This window comes from Phaseolus vulgaris, chromosome 1 (assembly GCF_000499845.2).
Source record: "Phaseolus vulgaris cultivar G19833 chromosome 1, P. vulgaris v2.0, whole genome shotgun sequence".
Taxonomy (NCBI): domain Eukaryota; kingdom Viridiplantae; phylum Streptophyta; class Magnoliopsida; order Fabales; family Fabaceae; genus Phaseolus; species Phaseolus vulgaris.
In genome coordinates this window covers 51,202,919-51,225,247 of record NC_023759.2, presented here as the reverse complement: position 1 = coordinate 51,225,247, position 22,329 = coordinate 51,202,919, and the positions used below count along the sequence as shown (strand labels likewise).

Here is a 22,329-nt window from a genome sequence, read left to right as displayed (position 1 = left end):
GTTGTCTGGATAAACAAATTTAAAAGAAATTAAAGTTTTATTATTTTTTATTATTCTAATGCAATTTTTTTATTTATTTGATTTCTACAAAAGGTAAAAAAAATCCAATAAAAAATGTGGTGAAATAATTCCACTCAGTCTCAGCTTAAATAATCCCACTCAATCTCAGCATAAATTAAATAATCGTAGTCGATATTAATTAAAAATAATACCAATCTCAATTAAGAAAAAAACTTTGTCAATATTAGTTAAAAATTTTGTCAAAATTTGACTTAAAAATTATGAACATTAATAATTTTGAATTGTTAATAATTATTTAATATCCAAATTTTGTATGTATGTGATGATAATGGAAGTATTTAATCTAAATGATAAAATTAAAATTGATATTTTTAGTGAAAAAAAATGTTGAGAAAGTAAAATATTTTAAAATAATATCGATTGAAATCTGTTAGAAATGGTAAAACTTTGTATATAAATATAAAGTTAAGGTTGAAGAAAAAAAGGCGCTAAAACGAGGAGAAAAAATGAAGTACGGAAAGAAAAAAGAGAGGTATAAAAAGAAATTACAGAATAGAAGGGTAAGGGAAGCCCAAAAGCAAGAAATGAATTGTTTGAATTGAATTGGAGTGGGGAGAAGAGAGTTGCAGAGGGATGAACAGAGAACAGAGGAGAACAGAGAAGAACAGAGGAGAGTGAGTGAACGAGCGAGCGAGGAAGAAGATGAGCACTGTTGATAAAATGCTGATCAAGGGCATTCGGAGTTTCGACCCGGAGAACAAGAACGTGATCACCTTCTTCAAGCCCTTAACCCTAATCGTTGGTCCCAACGGTGCTGGCAAGACCGTATGCTCCATCCATTTCTCTTTTCTCTTTCTCTTTTCATCTCTGCAACTCAATCTCTTCTCATTCTGCAGACCATAATCGAGTGCTTGAAGCTTTCCTGCACCGGCGAGTTGCCTCCGAACGCCAGGTCTGGCCACAGCTTCATCCACGACCCCAAGGTAACAACCTAAACGAAGTCTCACTCTCTTCTTAACTAACTATTCGATTAATCAATTATTGCTTGCGTTTGGGGAAGGTCGCCGGAGAAACTGAAACGAAGGGACAGATTAAGCTCCGATTCAAGACGGCCGCTGGTAAAGACGTGGTCTGCGTCAGGTCCTTTCAGCTTACGCAAAAGGCCTCTAAAATGGAATACAAGGCTATTGAGAGTGTGCTTCAAACCATTAATCCTCACACGGGAGAGGTACCACATGCTTCACTTTCTTCTACTTCTTCACTCTCTCCCCATTAACCCTCTTCTCTTCTTTTCTCTCAGAAAGTTTGCCTCAGCTATCGATGCGCTGACATGGATAGAGAGATTCCTGCGCTCATGGGTGTTTCCAAGGCCATTCTCGAAAATGTTATATTCGTTCACCAAGATGAAGCCAACTGGCCCCTACAGGATCCTTCCACCTTGAAGAAGAAGTTTGACGACATCTTTTCCGCAACTCGGTATCTCTCCCTCCCTTTCCCTACTCTCTCCCCGCTGTTTTTCTTCTTCTTTCCACTCAACTTAGTATAATCATATATGCTTCCTACTCAATGTACAGATACACCAAGGCATTGGAAGTTATAAAGAAACTTCACAAAGAACAGGCTCAAGAGATAAAGACTTACAAGCTCAAACTCGAACATCTTCAAACTCTCAAAGATGCTGCATATAAGGTCTCTTTCCTCTTCCAAAATATCACACAACTCTATAAATATTAACAACAATAATAATAATAATTGAATAAAGTTTGTTCATTCCCTCTTTATTCTAATAATGGTCGATCAACCCTACAAAACCGCTCAAGGTGTTGTGATTTTTATGCAAGGACACATTCTTGTGTGGAGGACCAAAATTTTATTCTGCTTTAGTTGGCCCTTTTCCCCTACTGCAATTTTTTCTTTTTTGGGCCATTCTCAATCATTCCGTGAAGTAAAAATTCTTCTGTGGTTTTAGTCTAGCTAGTTATTTTAGAACTTAAGCTGTGTCTTCCTTCCACTTTGACAGCTTCAAACATAAAGAAAACCACGTTGTACCAAACAAAATTGAAAGAAAAAGAAAATGTAATTATTTAATTTTATTTTGTTATAGCTACGGGAAAGCATTGCACAGGATGAAGAGAAAACAGAGTCTGTAAAATGTCAAGTATTACAGTTGGAAGAGAGCATTAAAAAATTGGAGGATAAAATTCATCATGCAGAGGAAACGATGAAAGATTTGCGGAAGCTGCAAGATCAGATATCGACTAAAACTGCTCAACGAAGCACCCTGCTTAAGGAACAAGAGAAACAGCATGCAGCTCTTGTTGAGGAGAATGTAGGTAAGTGTTGAACATGGTATATGTGTTACCATCATTGAGCCAGTTCTGAATTTTGTATCTCCTTCTAAATTGTTACATTTCCTAATGGATTTACACATACATGCCCTGTGAAATATACATGTAAGTTTCTAATGCCTTTTCTTTTTCTACATATTATATTTAATTAGATTCTGATGAATTATTGATGGAATGGAAGACCAAGTTTGAAGAAAGGATTGCAATTTTAGAAGCAAAGATAAGAAAGTTGGAAAGAGAATTGAATGACGCTGCGGAGAAAGGTACTGCCCTCACAAATATCATTGGTCATTCCATCAAAGAGATTGCCAAACTACAAGCTGAAGCAGAAGTAAATGAATTGATACACAAGCTGCCTATACTGACATCTAGTTTTGCAGAGTGTTATTGTAATTTTGTTTCTAATTTGAACTTCAGGCTCACATGTCTTTGAAGAATGACCGTGATTCCTCCATTCACGATCTTTTTGCTACATATAGTTTAGGATCTCTTCCAAATTCTCCTTTCAGTGACGAGGTTGTTTTAAATCTCACCAGTCGTGTAAAATCGAGGTTGGCAAATCTTGTGAAAGATCTGGAAGATAAAAAGGTGATTTTTTCTGTTATATATTCATTTCCAGTTTATGTGAGTGTTTGTTCACTTTTAGGTGTGCCTCACAAATGAGAAGTGGAGGAATTTTCAAGGATGATTTCTTGATGTTACTTGGTATTTGGGATAAAGGGTCCTTTTGTCTTCTTTGTTGCGTCTATGCTCCTGTAGCTCTTTCTTTCTTCATTCCACTCTTCAGTGAATTTGTTTCTTTTATAAAGAATATGCTTGGCTAAATTTACCAAAATTTAAAATTATTTTCACCATATCAAGAGTAAGAAAACTACATTATTGTGACTGTTTTCTTACTTTTGTACAGAAAGCAAATGACAATGAACTTGAGATGGGATGGGATTGCTACATGAATGCTAATGACCGTTGGAAAGATACTGAGGCTAAAATAAAGGCTATGCAAGGGATCAAGGTTCGGTGTTTCATTCCAGCACATGCAATTTTTTTTCAAATTTCTTTATCTTGCTCAATATTAATATGTTGTTATGTTTGCAGGATGGCATTCTGAAGCGCATCGAAGAGAAGAAAAATGAGCTTGATTCATCTGAACATCAAATGACTAATGTGAACTTCTCTCACATAGACGAAAGAGAAAGAAATTTGGTAAGGCACCTGCTCTCTGTTGTTGTTTAGTAATCTATAACCTTAATTTTGGACATCTGACAAATATGATTAGCGTAATTTTTGAGTAATGTTTGCAGAGAAATGAGATTGAGAGGAAGGAAAGTCAACTATCTCAAAGACAATTTGAACCAAATATACGTCAACTGCAAAATGAGATATATAGTGTAGATCAAAAGATTAGGGCTGTCAATCGAGAGAAGGATATCATGACTTCTGATTCAGAGGACAGAGTTATGCTATCTCACAAGAAAGCAGAGTTGGAAAATCGGAAGAAGAAACATAAAAAAATGTAAATCCATTTTGTTTGTATTTCCACTTTTCGTTAATCATGTTTAGAACTTGGTGGTCATCTTTTTATTCTTCTTTACAGATTTGATGAACAAAAGGACAAAATTAGAAAGGTGCTAAAAGGGAGGGTTCCCCTTGATAAGGATGTGAAAAAGGAAATTACTCAAGCATTAAGGTTGGGGACATCTTTTTATTTTATTTTTTTATGTTTACTTGTAGTTGTAAGCACCTACCTGTTGAATTTGGGCTGGGTGCCTAACTCGATCCCAAAATGTATATGGTATGAATTCTCCAACCTTCTATAAGCTCTACATTGACCACATGTGCAGTTGAGGATGAGCCAATATAAGATTTATGATATGTTGGAGTGGCAAGTATAGGTGAAAAAGTCTTACATTGGGTTTAGGGTTTTGATGCAAAGTATGTAAGAATGCAAAGTAGATCACAAATTACCTTTTTTTTTTTTTTTTTTCTGGTGCAGGGCTGTTGGAGCGGAATTTGATGATCTGAATGCAAAGTACCGTGATGCTGAGAAGGAAGTCAATATGTTGCAAATGAAAATACAAGAAGTTAATGGTAACCTATCCAAGCACCACAAGGATTTGGAATGTAAGTGCTATCTATCATTCAAAGAAGTCGAGTATAAATATTTAGTTTTTGAGGTAAATCAATGTTTGAGTTGGTTGCAAATTGCAATAGTTCATAATAGGATGTACTTGCCTAGTTGGCATGCCAATAGATTTTTCTGTATTTTAAAATATTATTTCCCATATATGTGGTACTCATTTTAATTTAGTCCATACACAAAATCTTTTCAATTTAATTTTAAAATGTAGAATAGTTTTCATTTTTTCCTTTCTGTTATTTGTATTATAGTACTGTCTATTAGAGTTATATTAAAGTGTAGGAATCAAATTATAATGAGTATCACATATGGGGACCAACAAGGCTATATTTTGGTTCCTCTATATGTTAGTCTAGGTTTTCATTTGATCATTGTACTTCTAAGTTATAATGGGGAATTTATTTGAAAAATTGCTGTACATGCATTAAATTGAAAATGTGTCTATTTTTTAGTCGTAGGATTGTTTGTGCCTTGTACAACATTCTCTTGGTACATAGTTTTTCAAGAAGAAAAGGAGTTGCTGGATGTATATTTCTGTACTCGCAAGGAAGTTTGACATTGAAAAATCATATTCCTTGAGTTTCTTACCTTGCAAAACATCTATGAAAAGTACACGTTTGGGCTTTTTGGTTTGAATGTCTATATACATTTTTAGTGCATTTGATAGCCACATGGTTATTCTGCATAGCATTAATATGATAATAGTATGCAATAAATATAAATAGTCGTTCTTTATTTAGCATTTTGTATGTGTCTCTTGATATAGCTGATGGTGCCCACTTGATATTTTTTATTTTTTCATGCTGCTGCTTCTTTGCCCTAGTTTGGTTTCTTTGTTCCTCCATGCTGAATAACTGAAGATGCAGTTTTGCACCATTTATATTTAAATGATTTTCTTGCAGCAAGAAAGAGATTTATTGAATCCAAGCTTCAGTCTTTGGATCAGCAATGTTCTGGACTTGATTCTTATCTCAAAGTTTTAGAGTCTTCCAAGGAGAAAAGAGATGTCCAGAGAAGGTGAATTTTTGCCAGACCATATTCATGATATCGTCTTTGTGACCATATCAAAGTGTTGTTTGTGTTGTCACCGATGTGCTTGTTTCATATGAACTAATACTTTGTCTGATGATCAATTGCAGCAAATATAATATCGCTGATGGTATGCGGCAAATGTTTGATCCTTTTGAAAGGGTTGCTAGAGCTCATCATGTCTGCCCTTGCTGTGAACGCCCTTTCTCTCCAGAAGAAGAAGACAATTTTGTCAAGAAGGTTGTACATTTCAAATCCTATTATAACATACTGACATTATCTATTGACTTTGAGCAAGTTTTGAATTGCATTTTTTCAATGACAGCAAAGAGTGAAGGCTACTAGTTCAGCTGAACATATGAAAGTTCTCGCTGTGGATTCCTCAAATGCAGAGTCTCATTATCAGCAGCTGGACAAGCTTCGGATGGTTTACGAAGAATATGTTAAACTTGGCAAGGAGACCATCCCTAATACTGAAAAGGAACATCAGCAACTTAAAGATGAGATGGATGAGAAAAATCAGGCTCTTGATGATGTAACAATCATAATTTCTTTTAAAGATTTCCTGGAAATTTCTTTTAAGTAGATTAAATCCCAACATTTACTTCCTTTCTAAAATGTTTGTTTGTCGAAGGTGATTATTATTTTATATCAATTATTTAGTACTTCCTCTGGTCCTTAATATGGGAGGCATATTTTAGAAGAAATTGATGGTCCTTTTTCTAAGGCATTTTATAGTTTACTTGAAACAGTATATATCTTGTCCTTGTTTGCCCTATTAAATATTATGAACGTGTGTTTTTTATTAACAAATAATGAGAAGAGAATTAAATTATTAATAACAAGGGTAATTTTGGTACACTGGTAACATTGTTCTAAAAATTCATCAAAATCAACTGAACTAATTATTTTCATTGGTCTGCGATTCTGTTAGAAGTGCCTTATACCAGACAGTGTATTATCTGTTTCCCCTTTTTTTCTTGCCATTAACTTGTTTTGGATTATACAATTGCTGCAATTTTCAGGTTTTAGGTGTTTTAGCACAAGTGAAGACTGACAAGGATTTAGTTGACGCATTAGTGCAACCAGCTGAAAATGCTGACAGGCTTTTCCAAGAAATTCAAGATTTGCAAAAGCAAGTTGAGGATTTAGAAGATAAGCTTGATTTTCGAGGACAGGGAGTGAAGACTCTGGAAGAGATTCAACTGGAGCTTAACACACTGCAGAGCACTAAGTAAATAGTTTAAATTTTTTTACTGTTTACTGATATGGGCAATTTTATCTTCTAGATCCATTAAGATAAATGAATTCTGTCGTATTGACATCATCTCCTTCTCCGTAAGTGCACTTATTCTTATAATGAGTTTTGGTATTGTTTCTTATTCTTATCATTATTTCCATTCATATATTGGTTTAAAGGGACAATTTTCAATCTGAGTCGGAGAGGTTGAGGGAAGAACAAAGACATATGGAGAACGATCTATCAAATATTCGTATACGGTGGCACAATCTAACGAAGGAGAAAATGAAAGCAACCAACATATTGCAAGGTGTTAAGAGATTAGAAGAAGAGTTGGAACGTTTATCTGAAGAAAAGACTCAAGTTGATCTTGATGAGAAGGTGTCTAATTATCTGATACATTGATGGATATTTATCATACACACACATTTTCAGAAGAAAAATTAGTAAAATTATCAATGCTCTCATGACAGAACATGCAATTATCAGTTATTGTTCCTTTCTTTTTCAACTACTTTTGGTGCATTGCATATAATTTATCGTCCAATTTAGTGTGTTGTATTTGTGTATATATAGATAAGTAATTAAACAGCTTTCCCCCTGATGGAATTGTTGCCTTTCAAAATTCTCAACCTTACATGTTCTGTTTGTGTATATTTACATAAAATAAAATATCAGACACCCTCTGTTTCCAAAATATTTGCTTTAATCAAAATTTCCAATATTTCTAAAAGAGGATTTTGTTTTTTCTGTCTCTCTTTTTGGCAATTACTTCCTGTACCTTATCAAATTTGAACCTGCACCCGATTTTCATGTGAAATGATAAAAATGCCCTTCAGAACGTATTTTTTGCATACTGGAATTGTTTTTCCAAAATGAGATTTTGATTTTTGAATTCTATTCCGGATTTTTTTCCAGAACACAATAATTTATTCCGAATTTGCTTTTCCGGAATGTAATTTTTCCAATTCTGGATTTTCATTTCTAGAATGAAGGGCATTTTTGAAAATTTAGAAGTGCGTAGCATGTAGGTTCAAAAAGGTTAAGAATTTTCCCTCTATTTTCCATGTCAAAGTGCATAGTACTACCCAGAATTTGTGTATATGCAGCATTTGGCAGATGCTCTCGGACCTTTTTCCAAGGAGAAAGATAAATTACTGGCTAATTATAATGAAATGAAAATTAGACTCAACCGTGAGTACGAGGACCTGGCTGAGCAAAAAAGAAGTTATCAGCAAGAAGCTGAATCACTTTTCAGAATGAATTCTAAGATCAAAGAGTGAGCTTATCTTATTGAAAAGTGTTGGTTTTAAGACTCCAAATTTCTCTAACATATGTTTTGTTTGATCAGGTATTCTGATTTAAAGAAAGGAGATAGGTTGAAGGAACTACAGGAAAAAAATTCTCTATCACAATCACAACTTCAAAGTTGTGAGAGCAGGAAGCAGGAAATTTTAGCTGAGCTAGTCAAAAGTAAAGATTTGATGCAAAATCAAGATCAGTTAAGAAGAAAAATTGATGACAACTTAAATTATAGGAAAACTAAGGCTGAAGTAGATGAGCTAGCACATGAAATTGAATCGCTGGAAGAAAATATATTGAAGGCTGGTGGACTCTCCACAATTGAAACTGAACGCCAGAAACTATCACATGAGAGGGAGAGATTTCTTTCAGAGGTATTTCCAAATCCATGAATCACCCATCTATGATTGCAATCGCAAGTAGTTTAGCCAATTGCCATTTCTGTTCTCATGTCTTTGATAGTTATATACTTTTCCGTCTAGTGTCGAACTGACACATTTCTCTCTCTTTGGTTATATACCTGTACCTTGGTGACAGGTAAACAGGTGCCGTGGAACAATGTCTGTTTACCAAAGCAATATTTCCAAAAATAAGGTTGATCTTAAGCAGGCTCAATACAAGGACATAGATAAGCGATACTACGACCAGCTTCTCCAACTTAAGGTGTAATCACAAGTGATTCCATAGTGTTCTTTCTTCTTTAATTCTCTGTTTAATATTGTTGACAATTCATCTTTATTTGCAGACAACTGAAATGGCCAACAAGGATCTGGACAGATACTACAATGCACTTGATAAGTGAGTTTCTTAAAATTCAGTAATGTTCAAAATTACATCAAGTTTGTATTCTTTGTTGTGTGCTAGTCATGGCTTTGCAATGCATAAGTAAGATCACTCATTTTGTTTTCACAAGGCCATTTCTCTCTTGTTCTTGAAAAGCTGAGACACGTAACCATCACACTTTGCATTGTGAGGTGCTGAGGTCATTTGGCAGCTTTGATATTAGCTTTTGGGGGTAAAATACTGGATATTTTTGTTATTCGGTATAGTTCTATTATGTTTCACTTTGTATTTGCATTCTCAAGGGTGTGTTATGTGTTGGGAATGCAAAGTGCACATTCATTATTCTTCCCCGACTAGTAAAAAAATAAGATTGAGTTTAGGGGTTCCTTAAGTATTAATATTTGAGATTTAATCCCATTAAACCCCGTAATTTTTGAATTGGATGCAACCAAGTTCCCTTCTCTATTTGGAATTAACATGGTGCCCTTTGCGTATGTGGCATTATGCCATATCATTTGGCCTTGGTAAAGCGATACAAATTCTGCATCTGGTTGATTGGGGGCTTAACTGTGTAAACTGGTTATCTATCAGAATAACGTGCCATTGAACAAGGAAAAACCAAGAGCATCAAAGTATTTTAAACCAACGAGAATGAAAAATATAACTAGGTCAAGGCAGAGAAACTCACATCTTTCAAGAAGTTCTTAAAATTGGTTTACTCATTTTGTCTTCAGTTCTTGTTGCAAGCTAATATTTATCACGCCTGAAATACAATTACAAATTACAAGATGACAGCATATTAAACTGTCTATTTCAAGCATTAAACAATAAGGATACACTTAAGAATAAAATTAGATACTTCTGTATCAAATTACTGATATAATCTGCATTTATTTTGTTCCTTGGTGGCTCTTAATGATTAATCAGGGCACTGATGCGCTTCCACACAATGAAAATGGAAGAGATCAACAAAATTATTAGAGAGTTGTGGCAGCAAACCTATAGAGGGCAAGACATAGACTATATTAGTATTCATTCAGACTCCGAAGGTGCAGGGACCCGTTCCTACAGTTATAAGGTTTGACATATATTGAAAACCAATTCCTTCAGAACCTGTCTAATTTCCTAGTAACTATTATTCTTTTGCATTCCGTACAGGTTATTATGCAGACTGGTGACGCAGAGTTGGAGATGAGAGGAAGATGTAGCGCTGGTCAGAAGGTATGTTATCACTGAGGGAAGTACTATTATGTCTAGTAATCCTTTTTCTTAATTAATTAAAAATAAGAACAATAAGTTTGACTTAAATGCGAGGTTCCAGGTTCTGGCATCTCTTATCATAAGGTTGGCACTAGCTGAAACGTTTTGTCTCAATTGTGGAATACTTGCGCTGGATGAACCTACCACAAATTTGGATGGACCAAATGCTGAAAGTCTGGCTGCAGCTCTTGTAAGGTATTGCTGGATTTCCTAGTTCTGATTAAATTACTAATAATGAATTAATTACATTTTAATGTGCTGTTATCTTTCTTAAAAATGAAGGATCATGGAGGACAGGAAAGGTCAGGAAAATTTCCAGCTAATTGTAATCACTCACGATGAGCGTTTTGCTCAAATGATTGGTCAGCGCCAGCATGCAGAGAGATATTATCGTGTGGCCAAAGATGATCTGTAAGAACGACAATATTACTGTTTCATTTGGTTGTCATGTACCAACTTTCTTAATCACAATCGCTTGCGAAATTCTGTTTACAGTACTTAACTACTCTATCTCACATTTTCAGTCAGCACAGTATAATCGAAAGTCAGGAGATATTTGACTGAAGGCCGTAGTTTTGTATGGTATTGCTTGTTGGTGGGCTGGAGAAATTGTAAAGCCTGACATCCCTCAACTTATTCGTGCGATCGGTATAGTTAATTAAACGTTTTTAGCACTTTACTGCAAGTTTTACAATAGTTCTTGTAACAACATTTTACTTATTTTTATATGCTTCCATTTGTGAGGGCCTGCTGAAATGACACTGTAAAATGTGAAGGTAGAAAAGACAGTTTTCTTTTTACTCCTATTGATTTATTATTGCGCGGATGACACGTCCATTTGTAGTTATAACTTTTATATTGCGTAAAAAAAGCTAAACTCTTTTCCGGGTGATAGAAAAAATATTTACACTGGTTTTTTATGCTGTAAATACTGGAAACTTTCATTACAAAAGTTTTGATCATTTACATCAATTTGGTTGGAGGAGATCCGCCAGTTAGGGTATTTCCTCAATCCAATATTTTTTCCCAGTAACTAATGTAAACTGGCTAGTGCATTAGCCACTTTGTTTAATGTTTTCTTTAAAAAAGAATTTTTGAAATCTTGTACGTGACTACCAAGTTGTTTGCAATTAGCTCTTGCGTGTACTGTACCAATTTGTTAAAAGAAAGTTTTGTAGCAACCTGTAAGCCCCACCTTGTGCTGATAGACTGCTAAGCAATTTTTGTCTGATAGCATTGGGGAATTAATTTGATAGCATTGTGCCTAAGTTTTGCAGAACTGCATAGGAATACGTTTTATTGTACAATATTTACTATAAGTTTTGCTATGATTATGATTAAGTTTTGTTAGTTTCTGTGAGATCTCAGGAATTATATGTTTGTTTACGAGTGAGGGAGTTTTTAATAGAGTTGGTCGACTGAGAAGGGGAGAGAATCTATGGGTTTTCCTGTGTTGTTAAGAGCATTCCAAAGGACCTCAATCCAAACCATTATATTAAGTAATTTTTTTACTAAGAAAATATAAAATGATATCTTGTTGTCGCTGTAATTTACACTATAAAAAAATCATTAAATTTTAATCAAATTTAAAAACAAAAAATAATTAATTTCTATATTAATTAAATTAGATACTAATTTAAAAACTAAAAATTATTCATATCTAAATAATTTTTATTATTAATAAAAATTTATGAAATAGCTTTTAAATTAGTTATCTAAATTAAGACTAATTTAGAATATAAAGTAGTAAGAAAGAAATTAACTAATGGTTATTAGATACTAATTTAAAAATTATTTTATTAGTTTTTATTAATAATAAAAGTAATTTTAAATATTAATAGTTTTTTAAGTTTATAAAATTGTTTCTAATTAATTATTTTAATATCTAAAATTAGTTTTTATTTAATATATATATCAAATTGTGATTCGGTAGTTCTCAATTATTTACCTAAGCATCTTTTTAATTTATCTTCCTTAGCGAATTTCCATGTCATCAAATACCAAAATAGTACCTTGTCATTCACATGACTATATATACCAAGGTATGAATGCATGTCTGAACTTTTGGCTCTGCTATGTACGCAAAAAGACACAAGCTTCCCTCAGATACTAAGTTCTTTGCTCCGTACGTTACCACCATGAACTATTTAAATATACCTAAGCTCTATCAAATGAATTGAACTCGTTTGTTGCACTAATTACAGCCTTTCAAGGATACAGGGAAAGCCCCAAAAAGAATTTTCAAAAGCATTATTTCTTTTTTCATCCAATATTCTGCTGAATAAAATTCATAGTCGCATGTGACTGTCATCTCTTGGTTAGTGATAAATGGAGGTGTCTATGGACAGGGTTCTTCTAACATGCTCGAAAGTTCAATTACCAAAAAAGGCAAGAACAAAATCATCTATTTCCGAAGTGACTCTTGTATATCATTTAGATTATACTATAGCCAGGAAGTTTAAAGGCAATTCTTTTATCTATCATATCTCTCAACCTTTGAGCGTCCTTAAATCTCCCAACACCAACAAGAATATTGGACATAAGAACATAATCCCCACCGTGTCCTCTCTCCATCTCTAGTATTTTCCTGGTTACCCTCTGACCAATTTCAACATTATTATGAACACTACAAGCACCCAGCAACGTTCTCCACATCACAGCATTGGCAACCTCATGAGGTACCTGTGAAGCAACCTTTTCTGCTTCTTCTAACCTCCCAGCCCTCCCCAGCATATCTATCACACAACCATAGTGCTTGATATCTGGCACAAGTTTACAATCCTCTACCATTTTAACAAAGAAATTGAGGCCTTCTTGAACCAATCCTCCATGACTACAGCCACTCAAAACACTAAGGAATGTCACACGGTTCGGCCTAAGCCCAGCCTTCTCCATGTTTTCAAAAGTCTCTAGAGCTTCCCTCCCCATCCCATTCATTGCAAAACCAGAGATAGCTGAAGTCCATGATACCAGATTCTTCCTCTGATCAGGTAACTCCTGCAAGAATCTATTCACACTTGCTGTGCATCCACACTTTGCATATAAATCAATTAATGCATTGGTAATGCGTATATCAAAGGCATTGAACCCTCTCTTCTCCGCATATCCATGAGCAGATTGACATAACTTAATACACCCAATATTTGCAATAGCAGGAAAAATGGTCAAAAGAGTAACGTGAGTAGGTTCTATACCATCAACTTCGATCATTTCCCTAAACAAAGCTAAAGCTTTCATGGGCTGATTCTTGCGTGTGTATCCATCAATAACAAGGGTCCATGACACTACACTCCGAGAAGACATCTGACTAAACACAGAAAGAGCAAGTTCAACCTCACCCCATTTAATCAAACCAGTGATGAAAACATTCCAAGTAACCAAGCTTCTATGCGGCATTTGGTAGAACACTTGGGCGGCTTCAACTAAAAGACCCCAACTTGAGTACATTTGCAACAACCCAGTTTGCACATACACATGAAACTGAAACCCGACCTTGAAAACGAGGGCGTGGAGTTGAGTCCCAAAGTGGGTGCAGGTTGGATTGGCAGAAGCGTGGAAAAGAAAGGCAAAAGAGAAGCTGTCAAGGGAAGGGTACGCGAACAAAGTGTGGGAATGTTGGGTGTACCTAAAGAAGTGAAGAGCTAGGTGGGGGGAAGGGCCACGGGAGTAACAGCGGATGACGTTGTTCAAGAGGAGTAAACAAGTGGAGGTGTTGTGAAAAGGGTAGTGAAAGAGGCCAGAGGTGATAATGTGACAGTGAACTTGTTGCAGAACTTGGGGTTGAGAAGGATGTTTGAGAAGAAGAGAGAGCAAGTGTTGTGGATGTTTAGGTTTGGGAGAGGATGGAGGAGGTGCGATTTCCAGACACAGAAAACGGTGAGAGACGGTGGTGGTGGTGGTGGCGGTGGCGGTGGCAGTGGCGGTGGCTGTGGATATTGCTGCTGCTGCTACAAAACCTAAAAGTGAAAAAGGGTGCTTTGGTTTCAAGAATGACATTTTACCAACTCTTGTCTATGTAACCAACCATATTCCACAAATACATGTAATTTCTACTGTAGCAAACCCTAAACCCTAATTTCTATTGTAAAATAAAATCATTTTAAACATTCTACTTTTTTTTTTAATTTTCTGTATTTAATTTTTATAAGTTAAGTATAAATGTTTGTTAAATTATTTTTAATTCATAGACAACAAATCATTCGGTATTCGAAGATGGTTATTCACCGTTAGATCCAAACAATTTGTTCATTAAGATCATATAATAACAGAGCCAAGAAATGTTACTAGAAGATTTTTAAATAAACACGTATATGGTTTCTGTTTGTTAAAAAATTATTTCTAAAGAGCAATTTATTTTTAAATAAGTTTACCCAAAAATATTAAAAATCATAATAAATAACCATTTTATTAAGAACACTTTTTTTCTGAACTTTTTTAATGAACATATCCACTAATTTTTAATTATATAAGAATTACTTAAAAATTAATTTTATAGGACGAGCGAAAAGAAAAATGAATGTCGATACGTGTATTAATTTTAGTTTATCATTAGTACTCGTTATTGTACATTTTTTTCGTTACTTTAAATTTAAAGATTATTATTTTCCATTTCATGTCCTTCACCGTAAATTTGGTTTGTTTTAAAATATATATTAAAATGGTTGAAGTAGGTTAGATTGTTTTTGAAAAGGTTAAAAATGACCTCGTTTTAGAATAATATTCCTATGTTTAAAATACAATTTAGTGATATATTTCTTTTAAGTTTCTTCAGAAAATATACATAAGTTTGGCATTAATCAATAATGTTTATTAAAATCTGAACAAAAGAAGCGTAAAGTATATTCCAGTACGATATCTTATTCCATATTCATAATTGAAACATATTTGCATTAAAATGGAGAATCAAACACCTTTGTTTGATTTGTTTTAAAAAACTATTAAAATGGTCGAAGGTTGTTTTTGATCAGGTAAAAATTCCCAGAAAGCTCAATACGTGAAAGAACCTACTTCAGTTGAAAAGAATAGATGACAAATGTGTGTGTGAAGTCCCCAAAACAGAAGTTATTTTCCAAAACATGAATTTGGCAGAATGATTATGGTGCTGCAGCGTGTAAAAGCCTCTACCAGAATGTGAATAACAGTAATAATAATAAAGACGATGAAGGGATGAACATAAAAAGTAACAATTTGGAGATGAAGAGAAGCATTTTAAACCAAACTAGTCCTTGTACTTCAACTCAGATACTAGGAAACCGGGCATATCGAAGGAGCCTGAAAATTTCTCAACGTCAACTTTGAGATCTTCAATAGCCTTATTCTTCACCAGACCCTTGTTGAAATCCTTCAAAAGCTTGCCATGCTCCTTCTGAATCTCCAGCGTCAGAGTCACTGCTCTGTGAAGAAACTCTCCGATCTGCTCAAAGTCCTTCTCAACCAACCCCCTAGAAGTCATGGCCGGGGCACCTGTTAACACATTACAAACTTCTGTCAAATTCACACTATATATATATAACAGAGATAATAGTGATGATTGATTTGTTTTTCAGTAAAAAAAGGCATGAATCTTGTCCATTAATAAAGCTTATGAATGTAGGGTACCTCACATTCTAACGAATTAGATTCAGAAGTCAAGAGAAAAAAGTTTGAAAGAGGTGTTACCAATCCGAACTCCTCCTGGGGCCAATGCGCTGCTATCACCAAAGACAGCATTTTTGTTGACAGTAATGTTGCAGAGGTCACAAAGCTTCTCTACCTTGTTGCCTGGAACAAGTGTGTGGAAAATGGTTAAAGAAATTGAAGTGGGGTGTTATGGATTAGTGTGAGTAGCAGCTTACTTACCAGTCAAGCCAAGAGGGCGGAGATCCCACAAGACAAGATGGTTCTCAGTTCCTCCGGTGACAAGATTGTATCCCTTGTTCATCAAGTAACTTCCAAGTGCAGCTGCATTCGCCTTAACCTGCTTTGCGTATGCTTTGAATCCTGGACTCATAGCCTGTTTCAATGCCACCGCAAGTGCACCAATCTGGTGGTTGTGAGGACCCCCTTGAAGGGAAGGGAACACCGCAAAGTTGATTTTGTCTTCAAAATCATATACTGCATTCTCAGCTTGCCCTTTCTTCGGAGGTTTAGGTCCCTTCCGGTAGAAGATCATACCCGCTCTAGGACCCCTCAAGCTCTTGTGGGTGGTTGTGGTCACAATGTCACAGTACTCAAATGGATCATTAGCTTCCTGCACCATCATTCATTTCACACACCAACTCAAAATTTAAATTTAGGACCCTTAAATAGTGTATATGTTCATGTTTGACATATGAATCCACACTCGTATGATACACTTCAAAAATAGATATCAGACATTCTTCAACAGTCGTACAACACACATAAAATATCTAATTCAAACAATATTTGTCAGATTTTTAACAATTTTAACACGATTTTAACACAATTTCAGAGATTATATGTATCATTTCAGTGTCAGATTCGTATGAGTGTCAATGATACCTGGTGCATAACACATTTTTGGAAAGCATTTGACGCACAGATATGATATAGTATTTACCTGAGCAGCAACAAGACCACTGATGTGAGCCATGTCACAGAGCAAGAGAGCGCCGCACTTGTCGGCTACCTGTCTGAACCTGGCATAGTCCCAGTCGCGTGGGTAGGCACTGCCACCACAGATGATCAACTTGGGCCTGAAATCCAAGGCTTTCTCCTCCAACTTCTCGTAGTCGATCAATCCGGTGGCGGAATTCACCTTGTAAGGCAAACTCTCAAAGTAAATGGAGGTGGCGGAGATCTTCTTCCCACCGGAGGTGTAGTAGCCGTGGGTGAGGTGGCCCCCGGAGGGGAGATCCAAACCCATGATGCGGTCGTGCGGCTGGAGCACGGCGGTGTAGGCGGCGAAGTTCGCCGGAGAACCAGAGTAGGGTTGGACGTTGACGCCCCATCGGGAGGGATCGAGATGGAAGGCCTGGAGGGCGCGGGAACGGCACAGGTTCTCAATCTCATCGATGAACTCGTTGCCGCCGTAGTAGCGGTTGCCGGGCATGCCCTCGGAGTACTTGTTGGTGAGGGCACTCCCCAGCGCCTCTATGACGGCGAAGGAAGTGAAGTTCTCCGACGCTATCAGCTCTATTCCCCGACATTGCCGACGCTTCTCCTTCTCAATCAAGTCGTGGATTTCTGGGTCCACCGTCGCCAACGGCGTGTTACCCCACGCGCTCACAGCTTCCATCCCTTGCCTCGGTTTTTTCTCTGAGCTTCTGAAGAGACACTGAAACAGAGAAGCAGCAGAGCAAGAAGTGCAGTCACACTGTGCGCAACCTCCCCTTATATAAACTCACTTCTCATTTCCCCCACCGTTTATTCATGTACCATTCTACCCCTCACACCCTTTATGTTTATCATCACACCATAAAGAAACAAAACACAGACACACAGATAAAATCTTAAATTATTTAATGAAACATAATCTTGCACGTATTTTAAAGTGTTATGCTTGCACTGAGGACCACAGGTTTCAATTTGTCCACAAAGCGACGCGTAGAAAGGAAAGGTTTCTGTTTTATTTGAATTTGGAAGTGTATGCATGAATCCAAAGTGCAAAGTTTGAGGTTGAAGCCAAAGTTTTGATTGTTTTCATTCAAAATTATTTCTCTGTTTTTCTCTGTCTCATCCAAAGAGGGTTGGTGAGGGTGGCATGGTCATTGCATTCTTACCAACCCCCACGCTCATTCATGCTTCTATTTGCACGGCTTCACATTTACTACTTGGAATTCAAAACTCTTTCTATATTGACCATGTAATTTATGTCAACACATTATGGGATTATTAAGTGATGATAAATATTAGTTTTTGAAAATTTAAAAAGAATAAAAATTTGGTGATTGTTTCGTTCCACGTTGAGAGTAATGATCGGAGGTTGTGAGGAAGAAAAGGGGAGAGGAAAAGAAGGAGAGATCCGAAGGAGAAGGAGATGGAGAGGGAGAAGGGTATTTAAAGGGGAAGAGCAGAAGCAAGAATACAGAACACACACAGAGAATAGAGAACAGAACACACAGAGAACAGAGAGAAGAGAAAATGGCGTTGCTAGTGGAGAAAACAAGCAGTGGAAGGGAGTACAAGGTGAAGGACATGAGCCTCGCCGATTTCGGTAGAATGGAGATAGAGCTGGCGGAGGTGGAAATGCCAGGCCTCATCTCCTGCCGCACGGAGTTCGGATCCTCTCAGCCCTTCAAAGGCACCAGGATCACCGGCTCCCTTCACATGACAATCCAAACCGCCGTCCTCATCGAGACCCTCACCGCACTCGGCGCCGAGGTCCGCTGGTGCTCCTGCAACATCTTCTCCACTCAGGACCACGCCGCCGCCGCCATCGCCCGCGACAGCGCCGCCGTCTTCGCCTGGAAGGGCGAGACCCTCCAGGAGTACTGGTGGTGCACCGAGCGCGCCCTCGACTGGGGTCCCGACGGCGGCCCCGATCTCATCGTCGACGACGGCGGCGACACCACTCTCCTCATTCACGAGGGTGTCAAGGCGGAGCAGGTCTTCGAGAAGACCGGGCAGTCCCCAGACCCCTCCTCCTCCGACAACGCGGAGTTCCAGATCGTTCTCTCCATCATCAAGGAGGGCTTGAAGAGCGACCCCAAGAAGTACCACAAGATGAAGGACAGACTCGTCGGCGTCTCCGAAGAAACCACCACCGGCGTGAAGAGGCTCTACCAGATGCAGGCCAACGGCACCCTCTTGTTCCCAGCCATCAACGTCAACGACTCCGTCACCAAGAGCAAGGTGCATAATCGTTAATACTTCCCTCTTCCTCCTCTTTTTCACATCTTACGAGTGTTTAACTTGTGTTGTACGATCGCAGTTCGATAACTTGTACGGTTGCCGCCACTCCCTCCCCGACGGACTGATGAGAGCCACGGACGTGATGATCGCGGGAAAGGTGGCCGTTATTTTCGGTTACGGAGATGTCGGGAAGGGCTGCGCCGCCGCCATGAAGCAGGCAGGGGCTCGTGTGATCGTGACGGAGATCGATCCCATCTGCGCTCTTCAGGCCATGATGGAGGGCCTTCAGGTGCTGACCCTGGACGATGTTGTCTCTGTGGCCGACATCTTCGTGACCACCACCGGGAACAAGGACATCATCATGGTGAGCCACATGAAGAAAATGAAGAACAATGCGATTGTGTGCAACATTGGGCACTTCGACAATGAAATCGACATGCTGGGGCTTGAGACCTACCCCGGTGTGAAGCGCACGAACATCAAACCTCAAACCGACAGATGGGTATTCCCTGAGACGAACACAGGCATCATCGTGCTGGCTGAGGGTCGTCTGATGAACTTGGGTTGTGCAACTGGGCACCCCAGTTTCGTGATGTCTTGCTCCTTCACGAACCAGGTGATTGCTCAGCTTGAGCTGTGGAAGGAGAAGGGTACTGGGAAGTACGAGAAGAAGGTTTATGTTTTGCCCAAACACCTTGATGAGAAAGTTGCTTCTCTCCACCTTGGCCAGCTAGGAGCCAAGCTCACCAAGCTCACCAAAGAACAGGCTGATTACATCAGTGTCCCAGTTGAGGGTCCATACAAGCCTGTTCATTACAGGTACTGATCGGAGGAACAATCAACCTAGGATCACAAATTTTTGCTAGAATAGATTTTCCTAGGATCACAATGCGACTATGAGATGAGACCAAATTGGTCTGAATAAGGCTTTCGCTGCGGCTGTGTGGATTATGTTTTAGCAGCTATCATATTTACTCATATAATAATACTTGTTATTTTATGTCCTATTTTAAACCAATCCCTTTCAGTTCAGACACAAATTAAAGTGTTATGCTAATGCTTACATCCAATTTTTTTGATGTCTTTTAAGAATATCACGTCACTGAAATTTTTATTATCAGTTGAACACAAAGATTGATTAATTTAATGTAAAATGAGAAAGTTGTCTGGTTGAAGTGGTGCAGAGAAGAATATATATTAAGAGGACATGAAGTGGCTGGAAATGAGCTACAAAAATGGTTTGAATTTGAAAGTGGTGAAGTGGAGTCCGGAAAATTTGGCAGATGAAGAGTTCCCCTGCCATTTTGTTAGGAATAAAGTTGATAAGTAAGAGGAAAAGATTTTTTTATACCAGTTAAAACATCTACTTACAATATATTATAATAATATAATGATATTTTAAATTAAAAAGTAAATTAAATATGATTAAAATATTATTTTATTGATTTATGGTGTTAACATATCATCATGAGTTTAGAGGAATGATGTATAGGATACTTATCGGATACTAAAAAATAAATACATTAATATTTTAAAAACTTATAGTTATTGTAGAAATTTTGTAGAAATTTTTATTATAATAATAAAAATAAGAAATAAATCCACTTGAATCAATTATTAAAAATAAAATTGTTCCAAAAATAAATTAAAATATTTTTGTCTACATAAATTCTTATTGTTTATAATTTATATATAAATTCATGTTTGGTGTAGTTGTCTTCTTATTCACTGGCGTGTAACAACATAATTACTCTCTAATTCTCAATTTCTACAATTTCCTTTTCTTATTCTCAATATTTTCTATCAATGTAATAACCTTCTTTTACTTTATTACTTGTATTTTGTATTCACCTGGATAATTTACTTAAATTTGTCATTTATAACTTATATGCTACCCATTGTTTTTGTATACTATATTTTCTTTAAATGCCCTTAGCCACTTTTTTTTTTTATCAATGAACAGTTAATAAAGGAAATTATTTTCTTGAACTATCTATTTCATGGGAATATTGTAGAAAAAAATATAAAGTATTTTTTCCATTTTCCTTGTTTCTCTTTGTATAGTAGGCAAAAGATCATTGCTCAAGTATAAATGCATTAATCATTTAGCTAAAAAGAGAATAAAATAATAACATTTGAATAGTTTTAACTTAATGCTTGAAAGAATGTACAAATTATTGACTAATTAATGTTATTAACTAAATTAATTAAATTTCTTAACTATTGTGAAATTTTTTAAAGGTCCCTTATATAAGACCAATGTAATATATATAATTAAGAATAGTTGTGAATATGGGTAGCGTTTTCTTTTTCCTTCTAAAAAAGAGAGGTGTATCTTCATCTGTTTTTAAAAATATGAATTGATTTTACCATGTAGTTTTACACACATGTATTTCACAATAAATCAGATCAATGAAACATAAACACTAGAAAAATTTTCTTAACCTCCAAATTCTCTTCAATAGGACAATAATTCAACCAAACACATTGTAGTAACTAGACTCTTAGTTTGTAAGCTTTTATCTTAGGAAAAATATTCATTGACACCATATAAAACAAAACACTTCCATTTTATAACCTATTTTACTAATATATTTATAATTTATATTAAAATATAAAAGAAATTTTTATCTTAACTTGTATCTTTTTAGTTAGTTGGTTTACAAGTTACTTTTTATCAAATGCTTTAGTGTCACTGCATCCACTTTTACTTTTGTTACTTTTATCTTTTTAATCTTAAAATTGTGCCCCTCACCTTCTTCCATGGATTATCCATTTTCTTGTTGAATGTTTTATTTTGAAAAAACACAGGAATAAGGTAAGAACAAAAGATGTTTATAAATTAATGTTAATTTGTAGAATGCTGCATGATTGGGAATTCCTAGATCTAAGATTCCGATATTCTTTTAACCTTAACTTCTCCATGGCTATGGCTATTGTCCAATGATTATATTGTTCATTCAATTTTACAATTGCAAGTTGTACAAATTGTCATCTAAACAGATGGAGATCCCACATCGATTAGAGATGAAGACAATTCATCGGATATAAATGGATGCAAATCTCAACGTCATGAGCCGGTTTTATGGGGTTGAGTTAGGCTTAAAGTCCACTTCGTAATATAAACTATAATTGAAATATAAACTATAATTGAAGTTGGTTGTTTCTTGTTACAATAAACTGAACTCTTGATACCTTGGAAAATGAAAGCATTATGTTATTACTGTTTGCAAATAATGGAGAGAGTTGGTAGAGTTTGATCCAGCAGACGCACTTACTCATCATGCACATTGCATAGCATAATAGCCCCATTAGGCGCCGTTTGTTTGAAAATCCACCAAAGAAAAAGAAAAAGTAGCAGCAATGATAAAGTCATCATCATAACCGCGTTTAGAAGCTTCAAAATGCTTTCCACC

General features: G+C 36.3%; 4 protein-coding genes across 4 annotated transcripts; 2 read left to right on the top strand and 2 right to left on the bottom strand.

Annotated features, from left to right (window-relative positions):
- The first annotated feature begins 578 nt into the window (after window positions 1-578).
- Window positions 579-10,920, top strand: LOC137815309 (DNA repair protein RAD50). Its single transcript, XM_068618448.1, has 27 exons — window positions 579-846; window positions 918-1,004; window positions 1,082-1,249; window positions 1,322-1,497; window positions 1,596-1,710; window positions 2,126-2,354; window positions 2,522-2,700; window positions 2,787-2,957; window positions 3,277-3,381; window positions 3,465-3,572; window positions 3,671-3,882; window positions 3,964-4,056; window positions 4,363-4,490; window positions 5,409-5,523; window positions 5,646-5,775; window positions 5,861-6,070; window positions 6,561-6,769; window positions 6,955-7,156; window positions 7,885-8,054; window positions 8,127-8,451; window positions 8,615-8,740; window positions 8,823-8,875; window positions 9,788-9,938; window positions 10,019-10,081; window positions 10,182-10,315; window positions 10,403-10,531; window positions 10,645-10,920. The coding sequence occupies exons 1-27, from the start codon at window positions 724-726 to the stop codon at window positions 10,682-10,684; spliced, it is 3,951 nt and encodes a 1,316-aa protein (XP_068474549.1). The 5' UTR covers window positions 579-723; the 3' UTR covers window positions 10,685-10,920.
- Window positions 10,921-12,213: 1,293 nt separating this feature from the next.
- Window positions 12,214-14,116, bottom strand: LOC137815305 (pentatricopeptide repeat-containing protein At1g09220, mitochondrial). Its single transcript, XM_068618445.1, has one exon. The coding sequence runs from the start codon at window positions 14,114-14,116 to the stop codon at window positions 12,554-12,556; it is 1,563 nt and encodes a 520-aa protein (XP_068474546.1). The 3' UTR covers window positions 12,214-12,553.
- Window positions 14,117-15,181: 1,065 nt separating this feature from the next.
- Window positions 15,182-17,357, bottom strand: LOC137815308 (serine hydroxymethyltransferase 4). The gene is made up of 4 exons (XM_068618447.1): window positions 16,680-17,357; window positions 15,959-16,349; window positions 15,779-15,880; window positions 15,182-15,583 (listed from the first exon to the last, which is right to left on the bottom strand). The coding sequence occupies exons 1-4, from the start codon at window positions 17,355-17,357 to the stop codon at window positions 15,339-15,341; spliced, it is 1,416 nt and encodes a 471-aa protein (XP_068474548.1). The 3' UTR covers window positions 15,182-15,338.
- Window positions 17,358-18,202: 845 nt separating this feature from the next.
- LOC137815306 (adenosylhomocysteinase 1-like) lies at window positions 18,203-19,927 on the top strand. The gene is made up of 2 exons (XM_068618446.1): window positions 18,203-18,913; window positions 18,993-19,927. Exons 1-2 carry the CDS (start codon window positions 18,203-18,205, stop codon window positions 19,737-19,739), a joined length of 1,458 nt encoding a protein of 485 aa, XP_068474547.1. The 3' UTR covers window positions 19,740-19,927.
- Window positions 19,928-22,329: the final 2,402 nt, after the last annotated feature.